We start from the raw sequence: 10,526 nt of genomic DNA on the forward strand, positions 1-10,526 counted from the left end.
CTGAACGCACACAACTGTGTGACAAGGGTGTTTTTTCCCATTATTATCTCGCAAGTTCGATGACCGATTGAGCTCAAATTTTCACAGGTTTGTTATTTTCTGCATATGTTGAGATACACCAACTGTGAAGGCTAGTCTTTGATAATTACCAATAGTGTCCACTGCCTTTAAAAAACAAAAAGATATAGGCCTATGCATAAAAGCGTACATGCCGCGATATATCTAATAGATGAAATTATAAACATTTTAGGAAAATTGTTGAGGGGTTTATTGGGCCAGGTGAAACAGTTATTATCGACAAAGTTTGTGTTGTACTACACTGTGAAAATGTCACTACTCTATTCAAATATTCTACCAGTATTATATTATCTTAACTCTACACAGTACCATGGAATCGGAACAAAGAGCTATGTTAACATACTTTCTTTGGTATACTTTATATCGCTAAAATACCATAGGTTGTCTATTATACAGAAATTCATGTGAAAGCCAGGATTGATCATGTACATGTATGTATATTTGTTTTCCAGTGATCTGAGTTATATCATATAGAAATTATGGTTATACCTGTAAACATTAGTAATGTGGAAGCAGAAGTAAACAGAGGTAATGTGTCTGTGTACAAAGTGGCATTGCAAATAACCAGTGGCTTCCTTATGCGGGAGCATGGTTGGTAATTAAACGTATGTAGGGAAAGACATGTGCCATTGCTGTGAATTATGTCTATACCGTAGTCATGACATTCTTCCTACATTTTGTCTGATTTCCTACTATTTGCCCTTGCAAAATCACACGAATTGCAATTGAACACCCTGAAATGTCTGTTAAAAGCTTATCCGTGTGTACATGTATAGCCCTTGTACTAGATTCCTATATTTTCCAACGACCAAATAACACTCAAACGGAGGCTTGCCAGCAAATGACTATGTTATACACTTTTGTCCCATTGTATGCATATCTTTTAGATCTGATCACAAAAGGGGAAGAATAACTTCTCGTGATGTCTGGTTTTATCATTACCTTTCATCCAGTTGTTTAGCCGAAAACAGGTGGTGTCATCCTATAAACGAGTAAACCGAGGTTAAGCTCAGCTTCTTTTGGACCTGTTTGAAGTTTAAGGTCACGGTTTGTTCAGTTTGATAATGAACTACAAGTTGTGTGTCAAGGTCGTGACGTCATGACAACAATGTCTGCCATCTGCAATGCTCGTCCCGATGTGGTTGTTTTTGCTATTTGGTTGTTTACTTGTGTGTTTAATGTATACGAAAAGCATCGATGACTGCACCAGTAAATTCAATACCTCAATATTGTACTACACTTCGGTTCATCACATACATGTACATTCAGTATGAAGTCGCCAACCATCATTCGGCTGCAGAGCAGGCTACTAAAAGCTTCTGCGATATTGGGAAGTGTTGAAAACTCTCTCAGATAAACATACAAACTAAATGAAAAACTAAAAACGAAAGTCCAGTATCCACCAAACGAATACCATGTATAATGGCAAACCCTTTACCAAAAACCTCAACAAACGGCGAACAAACGAAAGCAACTGAACGTCAAAATACCCCTAAAACTGAACACGTAAAGAACCACTCTGAGTCTGGTGTATCCATTGTATGGCACCTTCATTTCAGTTATACAAGCCTGAATGGACATGGTTGGACCTTGATCTAAATATATGCCATTGCTAATTGATTTAATGATTTAACCAAGGTTAAGGCTATTGTAACCGCGGTCATTACGGTAAACTAAAGGCTCACTGGCCCAAGTAAAGGTCAGGTTGAAGGTTATTGCATAGGTTTGTTATAGTAATCATGGATAAAAGTAGTTAAGGTTAAGGTTGAGGTTGGAGAAAGAAAAAAAAAAACCACTTGCTGGTTGGGTAGGTTGTGACTTCACGAAGGATCACCGAACTTTGAATGAACCGACATAGGCCCTACGTCGTTTTTATTCGGACGAACCTTAGTCACAAAGTTTTGATCCATATTATTCGTACGTGCCCTATTTTAATGATGTGATGTACTTATTTTGGTCACTATTGGACCTTGTTCTTGACAAAAAAAGAATTGCCGAATTTAGCACTGTGTGTATATGAAAGAATCTCTGAATAGATAGTTACCATCTAAACTTAAATTGATACGATCGTTATGGTTGTCACTGTGGGCGGACAATGATTGTATGAGCAATAACTATTGTGTACAAAACTGTTGACATAATTTGTATTCGTTGTGTGTTATGATACCAAAGTCATAGATATTTATCGTTCTATCCATTAAACAATTTGAGTATGGACCGTGAACAAGGGCAAAAACACACATTTCCAATGATAGCTGGTGATGGGTTACTTTGGTAAAAATGGAGATTGCTTTACGCTCGGACTTGGTGGTTGGATGAAGTTAGATTTTGCCTATTTTCATTGACATAATGAGACGTGATGGAGAAGGCTCTTGCCACACCGTACTTGTCTTAGATCTTAATGATCCAACAATGGGTTTTATTGATGCTCGTAATTGTCCGTAACACAAGCCTTAGGAAGAAAATAGCTTTGAGTTTTAGGCGCCAGGTCTTCGTCCAATTACTCAACAACAGAAAAACCTGTTGTGCGGTATCATTAGTGGCTATTATACCCGAGCTACGAAGTGAGAAGTCTGACAGTTTCTTGTGCCGAGATTGGAACGGCACGTGTCCGAGGCTACGTGTGTAACAGGAAGTAATATCGGTGACTCGGCTATGCTGCTCATTGTTCCTGATTGGTCGTGGACTTTATAAGTGTTAAACTTTTGATTGTTCTTGTGGATTCCAATTGGTTGATTGGATGCGCCATCAGTTACGGGGGACAAGTTGTATGACATGAACTCATTGCGTTGACTTGATATGTCTGAAGCTAATCTGATCAAAGCTCATACCTGAAACTTCTTTGCCAGACATCGGAGATACTGTGAACTTCAATTGATATTTTGTGGGTAGATTTGTGGGAATCGAGTTTTCGAATGGCCGGCATCACCAGTAAGCATGCATTGGAACAAAAGGATTCAAATGGGTGGTTGTTACAAGCCAACACGAACGAGCTTAGCGGGGACAATGAGGAAAACTCATGGGACAAGGAAGGCTTTCCTCCCGGTGAAAATGACAATAAAGACGGCGGAGAGGAGGAGCTGCAGAGCCCAGTGCAGAAGAATGAGGAGATCGTTCTAAACGAAGGAAACGGCAGTGGACCAAGAGGTCGCGCAAGATGGGATACCAAGATGGACTTCATGTTGTCCGTTATCGGCTTCGCTGTGGATCTTGGAAATGTCTGGCGATTCCCGTATTTGTGTTACGAGAACGGCGGGGGTAAGTTGACGAATCTGGAGATGTAGTTTAAATCTCGTGCTTTCAAACTCGTCGAGACCCGAGTGAGCGTACAATTTTGTTTGTTTCACAATGTTAGCAATGAACTCTGACAGAGCCGGACAAATTGTTGTACTATTTTGATCTCACCGTTTGTTATAAAAAGTCGCCGTTTCACTAATTTTCCCGAAAAATACTTTCGTCTGAGATATTGACAAAGTCTAGAAGCAAATAAAGACCTAACAAATCTCAGATGTTTGTTTATTGTTGTTATTGTTCTAGATTAGCGGAATCGAAACAAGCTCAATATCAACCTCGGTTCTAAAATTCTTTCCTTCCTGCATTCACCACAGAGGAGGGAGTGGCGGTGACACACCATCTTGTGGATGTGGCAGTGACACACCCTCTTTTGGGAGTGGCAGTGACATGCCCTCCTAATCTTTATGTAGAACGACACCTATTTGGGGACGGTCTTCTTGACACCTTTGTATTTATAAGGACAACTCATGGGTGCATCATTGTGGAACCGAAGGAAATCGTTATAGGGTTGAGTAAGTTATTCAATCCCTGCATATATTAACCCACAATGCGATTGGTTCCTACAGGAGCCTTTCTAATCCCTTATGCCATCATGGCCGTGTTTGGGGGCATTCCCTTACTCTACTTGGAGCTGGCTCTCGGCCAGTATCAGCGAACTGGATGCATTACGGTGTGGAAAAGAATCTGCCCTCTGCTTACTGGTAAGTCTGCATTGTTAAAGCTGATGCTAATCATACACAACGAGTAAATTTCTTACCCATTTTGTTGTCTAAATATCATACGAGTTCGTGTGAATATGTTTTGTCTGGGTATTGATGGGTTTCCCTGGTTTTGGTATAGACTTTTGTGTCAAAAAAAAAACCTGTTTCTCTGAGTCTTTTACCTTTGAAACATTGTAAGGTCAAGGTAGTTGATCGAAGTAACAGATGCGTCAGGGTAGACTTGTGGACAAGTCGTTAATGGTCCCACGCGGTGAGATAGTCGAGTTGTCACTGCTCTCGCGCGAACTGCTGGTTGCCGACTTCTACTCCTAGAAGTCCTGCAGCGCGCAGTAGTCGCGCAACCAGCAGTTCGCGCGGAGTGCACCGCTGCAACTCGACTATCTCACCGCGTGGCCCCATGATGAAACCCTCGAGTCAAGTGACTTGGACTCGAGTCGCTATTTTGTTTACTTGCGACTTGACTTGTAACTTTTAGCATTGACTTGTGACTCGACTTGGACTTGCATAAAAATGACTTGGGACTTGACTTTGATTTGCACAAAATGACTTGCTGCCAACTCTGCCTCATGGTTACTTCTGCCCCTCGGCATCCTCTTGCAGGAATTGGTTTTGCGATATGCATGGTCAACATGTACCTTTCCTTCTACTACAACACGATCATCGCCTGGGCTGTGTACTATCTCTTCTCATCATTTAGGAGCGAACTTCCATGGACTTCGTGTAACAACACATGGAATACTCCCAACTGTGCTGATCCATTTGATGTTAATCGAACAATGGGGGAAAACAGCGTCTCACCAACCTCCGAGTTCTATGAGTAAGTCAATATGAGATGCTGGTTCTCAGGCTAAGGATTCTTCAAGCAAAGATATGGCAAAAAAGTACACCAGTTAGCTTTTCATGCAGCCTTTGTTTGCTTATAAATATCGGTTTACGTTTGGCAATCACTCATAAAAGTCAAGTTTTGTGATTGTGTGTTCATTTTTTGTAAAATAATGTGAAAGAAATGGATTCTTGGTCGAAACGTATGGGTCTATGTTGGGTGTATTTAAATTTGTTTTACGATATCGTTTTTTTTTCTTCAGACGTAAAGTCCTGGAGTCTCACAAATCTACAGGCATCGGGGATCTCGGCGGAGTAAAGTGGGACTTAGCTCTCTGCTTATTCGCGGTATACCTGATCGTCTTCTTGAGCTTATGGCGAGGTATCAAGGCCTCAGGAAAGGTGGTGTGGGTAACTGCTACCCTGCCGTACGTCTGCCTCATTGTACTTCTTATACGTGGTGTAACTCTTGAGGGCGCTATAGATGGTATCATCTTCTATTTGGACCCTAAATGGGAGTTGCTTTTGAATCCTGGGGTGCGTATTATACTTTGTTTTATCTTCTATATATATATATTATGCATACAATATCTTGTTCGTGGCCTCATCCCTCGAGGCTGAATTATATGAAGTGATAGTTGAAGCTTTGCATGGACAACCGAAAGTAAGCTTTCAATTCCTGTGTTTTGATTGGTCCGGGATGATGTTTGTCAGCTGCACCCACGACACATCACTTCAGACCAATCAAACACAATATGTACGTCACTGCACATTAATATTGATCAAATGAAATTATTGTATCCAATGAAATCACTGGTTCTGTTGTGTCAAATGACGCCATTGGTTCTCAAGGATCATAGACATTGTAATGGGCCTCTCCACTGAGACTAAAAAGTTTGCAACTTGGAGGTAGTTTTTAAAGACAGTAGGCACACTCAACATTAATTATAATCTACATAATTCTCATGTCTGTATGTAGGTGTGGATGGGTGCAGCGACGCAGGTTTTTTTCTCGTTAGGACCAGGATTTGGGGTCATGCTCGCCTTCTCGAGCTACAATAATTTTCATAACAATTGCTACAGGTAAGCACATAATATACATTAAATTGTAGCCATCCTTTTATTATGATAATAATATGTCATTAAACCTACAAGCGAAAGTAACATTCCTTGTACGTTATTCTTTCTTTAAACTTTCGGTAGTATAAAGCCTTTTTGAGAATCATGTATCTTCTAATTAGCAGAGTGTGGGTTCGAGTCACAGTCGTGACCCTTGTGTCCTTAACCAAGACACTTAACCATTATTATTATTATTATTATTATTATTATTTATTTTTTCCACAGAGGTTTTTTTTTTATTCACACTTAAGACCACTCCTCATAATTACAAACTTAACCATTATTGTTTCTTTCTTCGGATGGGACGTAAAGCAGTAGGTCCCGTGTGTTGTGAATGCACCTAAGAACCAGGTGCACTTATCGTTAAGAGAAGGGGTTCGCCCTGGTTCTCCTGGTTAGGTTTGCTGCATATTGCGCCACAGCATCTTGAAAACCATTGTATATGTACATTGATATATGTCTCATACTTTAACACGTAGCTCCAGATTTATCTTGAAGGACAATACTGGCCGCGCATAGGGACCTCACGGCGGATATATATGTGCTCTAAGATTGGTGAATTAATTAAGTTTATGGGTAGCATACAAGGATGTGTCGTCTGTCTATTGAACCATAATGTTCTTATTGACAGTGATGCTTTGATTGTCGGTGCCATCAACTGTTGTACAAGCTTCGTGTCTGGCTTTGCAGTCTTCTCAGCATTGGGTTACATGGCACTGAAACAAAGAACTACAGTAGAAGAAGTCGCAAAAAATGGTGGTAAGTTGATATCAAAACTATTTTGGCTACGTTTTGGGGATCATCTTCCAACTTGGGGGTCCTTTCTCTATGTTATAACCAACATTTTGATGACGTTAGCTTTTTTGCAGGGAAAATAAAAATGGCGGACGCCGAGTTGAAAAAAGTGTTTTCGAAATGAACCTCAAGCTGCTGGTTTGATAGGGCAAGACAAATCGATCTTTTAGAAAAAAATTAATATTCATATAATTCCTTTTTAAAATACTAACCATTGTGTTTTGTGTAAATTACAGGGATAGGTTTAGTGTTCACTGTGTATCCAGAGGCTCTCGCAACCATGCCAGCCCCTGGGGTGCTGTCTGTTATTTGCTTCATAATGCTTATTACTCTGGGTCTGGACAGCACGGTGAGATAATGTTTTTACTTTTGATATAATTATGTCAACTCTTCGAACAGTCAGCACGTTAAAAAGTACAGATCAGTCAGATATGACCAATTATTAACCCATTCAACCCAGAGAGTGCATGATTATTATATCTCAAAACTTGTTTTTATTTGTTATAACTATATCCATTTATCTTTTCGAACTCCCCACCTGTTCTTTTCGGAACATTTTCAAACAACTTTCTTTCCTCCACTGATTATTAACCTATAAATGGATATGTATTTGTTTGTAGCTGTTTATGCCTCCGAAGTAGGTCCGGTTTGGATCGAAAGTTCAAAATATAATTGTAGTGAACTCAGACTATAGGAATCTGGGATTGTTACTTTCACTGATGAGGAATATTCCACTGATGCGTCACCTGGAACATAAAGTCCGTTTCATGCCGATGTAATGCGTACGCTGGGGAGCGTTCAACAATGAACATATCAGATCTCAGGAATACATGGATTCGATTTACCCTTTTAGACAATAGCCACATAAAGGTACCATGCTAACAGTGTCATTGTCTCTTTCGCAGTTTGGTGGTCTGGAGTCCATCATCACTGCCTGGAGTGATAAGTTTCCCACAACAATCGGTAAACATCGCGGCGCATTTGTTGCACTTGTTGTGTCTTGTTGCTTTCTGGGTAGTCTGTCGACAGTAACGTATGTAAGTTAATAGTTCTTCATTTTTTTTCTACAATTTTACATATGGACAAGTATAAAACATATCTACTGAAAACGAAAAGAAAAACGCCTCTTTTTTGGTTTACATACTTAGATTACTAGATTAACTATTTTCCCTCCATCCTCTGTAATTATTATTTTGGTTATCTATGTAATATTTTGTATACGTTATTTATGTATGAAATAAATATTGACTTGAATTTAATTTAATTTAATTGAAATAACAAAGACAAATGGTACAAACTATACATGATCCAACTGATAAATTTCAGGATTTCTCCCGAATACAAACAAAACACAGTATTCGAACCCCAAGGCTTACTTCATCACTGTTCTTCTTATAGCCAACACTTCTTCCATGAAGCTAATGTCATCCTATCTGCCAAATCACACCATTCAAAGCTTTATTAATTCGTACCTGTATTTTCTTGCAAACCAAGGCCTCAGCTCTTGATAACGGCATGGCCATGTTGAAGCTGTCTTGTCTGCTTCATTTGTCCTCATCATCGTCCATGTTACCTTACCTTGTGCCATGGTTGTACTAACTGTTTGTATGTCAATAGGTTGGGAACAACATCATCTCGCTTAACCTGATACCAAAATGTTGTCATTAGTTTGCTGTTTATTATTACCAATTTGTACCTAGCATATCGTACATCATACCTTTTGCTTTTGTAATTTCGACATAAGTGTGCATTATTGTATCATTGAAATAAATGTTACTGGATAAAGAATATAGAAGATAAAGTGGCAAAATGTACATCACTTCTAAATGCCGCACCTGTTGCCGAAATAGACATCATGAGTAATACTTTCTTCATCATGTATATTTTGAACTCAGGGTGGTCAGCATGTGATAAGGTTGTATGATACTTACGCTGTGGGAGTGACAGTGCTTGCTATCGTTCTCCTGGAGGTTACTGCGGTGTCCTGGTGCTATGGCCTGCGAGCTATGAGTAACGACATCAAAGCAATGCTGGGATTCAAGCCTAACTACTTTTGGCTGGTATGCTGGAAATTTCTTAGCCCGGCTGCTATCATTGTAAGTACCAAATTGTGTTGACTGTCGGGTAAAATTGGTGCAAACCAACACAATTTCTTTCCACTCTGAACCAGAACAAACAGGCAGGATAAACTTAAACTAGACCACACCTCAACCAAACCAGACCAACCTAAACCAGATCAGGTTAGACCAAACATAATGTTTGAATGAATAATTCCAAGCAGTCTGGGTTTCTTCCTCCATGGGCAGACGGATGAAACCGAACGAAACCAAATCAAACCAAACTGACCAAGACTCGTCAACCAGATCGAACCAAACTGCCCGACACTTTTCATGTTTTTGTGTCATGATGAAGAATACTAATTGAATAGATGAAATGAATGACACACCAATGACAAAACTAGTTCAAAACCAAAATCGACCAGAGACTGTTTCTGTCCTTCAAAAAGGGTCTCAAGACTCACATGTTCTCCAACGTGTACCTGGCTCTCCCCACCATTTTGGTCTTTATTTTCTCTTTTAAGCGCCTTGCATACCATGGTAATTTAGAGCTACATAAATCCAGTTATATTATTATTATCTGTCCAGTTCATCGTGATTTTCGGGCTGCTGCACTTTAAACCGATTCCCAACAGCCCTCAGTGGGCGGACTATCTTGGCTGGACTCTCATGACATCATCCATCATGTGTGTGCCCCTCTGCGCTGTGAATGTGATTGCTTCTACCCCTGGTACATTCATAGAGGTAAGGCTCAACTGAAAAGAAAATGGGAATAGGAGAAATGAAATAATCAAGATATTGTTAGTTTGTTGTTTACTATTCCACGACTCAACTACTGTCAGTTACTGACTAGCTGTAACTATTTCATTAGTCTCCCATACCCTTATATTATTTACAGTCTTAGTACATGTTTTATTTGTTTCTTATTTGTATTTTGGTTAATTTGTAACGTTTGCTTGAATTTTCTTTCCGAAGATGCTTCTATTTGTATTTTCTTTTTAACTATGTACATACAAATAAATAAGCTAATGAATCATCTTGTGTATTATCCTTTCATGCATGTAGTTGGTGGCTCGTCCGCTGTTGGTTTGGTAAATAAATGATTGATTAATAAATAAACAAATATATATGGAATCTGGAATGTCCCATGCTGATATTAACGTCTGCGTCGAGATCCTTCCGGTTGGCACTCAATATTTATGGGTGTCACCAAACGCTCATTAGAAAGATCATTCACACGGTTGCCGTAAACCTTATTCTTAGTCAAAGAAAGTAAAGTTACCAGAATCATAATTAGTGATCAAACTGTATAACAATACCCACATTTTGTTTCGTTTTACAGCGAGTCATAGGTAGTTTCAAACCTCAAGAGAAACCAGACAATGAAGACAGTGAGGTAACACCAATAACATACGTATGAACTCCGTCCAGCAACTCCATAACCCAAAACCCTTCAACAAACCTGTAGACATCTTGGTTGTGTACCTCACTAGAGTACAATATATACAAATACCTTGAAAAGGTGCCAGCCATTCCCTCGGTATGTACATGTATAGTGTCTCTGCTCACGCATTTGTAAGCCTCCAGATGTCACATGATTTTGAATACAACAGTGTTGGTAACTATGGCTCCATGTTTC

General features: G+C 39.5%; 1 protein-coding gene across 1 annotated transcript; it reads left to right on the forward strand.

Moving 5' to 3' along the window:
- Positions 1–125: 125 nt before the first annotated feature.
- On the forward strand, positions 126–10,526 carry LOC117290695 (sodium-dependent serotonin transporter-like). The gene is made up of 11 exons (XM_033772224.1): positions 126–3,336; positions 3,939–4,073; positions 4,695–4,911; positions 5,180–5,453; positions 5,896–5,999; positions 6,667–6,794; positions 7,067–7,179; positions 7,736–7,867; positions 8,726–8,926; positions 9,476–9,631; positions 10,230–10,526. Exons 1-11 carry the CDS (start codon positions 2,994–2,996, stop codon positions 10,305–10,307), a joined length of 1,881 nt encoding a protein of 626 aa, XP_033628115.1. The 5' UTR covers positions 126–2,993; the 3' UTR covers positions 10,308–10,526.

Source organism: Asterias rubens, chromosome 5 (genome assembly GCF_902459465.1).
Source record: "Asterias rubens chromosome 5, eAstRub1.3, whole genome shotgun sequence".
NCBI classification, from domain to species: domain Eukaryota; kingdom Metazoa; phylum Echinodermata; class Asteroidea; order Forcipulatida; family Asteriidae; genus Asterias; species Asterias rubens.

Excerpts from the sequence above, each read along its gene's own strand:
- LOC117290695 (XM_033772224.1), top strand. The coding sequence starts at position 2,994 with ATGGCCGGCATCACCAGTAAGCATGCATTGGAACAAAAGGATTCAAAT. Across the intron at positions 7,868-8,725 it reads GTCTGTCGACAGTAACGTAT|GGTGGTCAGCATGTGATAAG; the intron begins GTAAGTTAATAG and ends TTTTGAACTCAG. Across the intron at positions 8,927-9,475 it reads TTAGCCCGGCTGCTATCATT|TTCATCGTGATTTTCGGGCT; the intron begins GTAAGTACCAAA and ends TTATCTGTCCAG.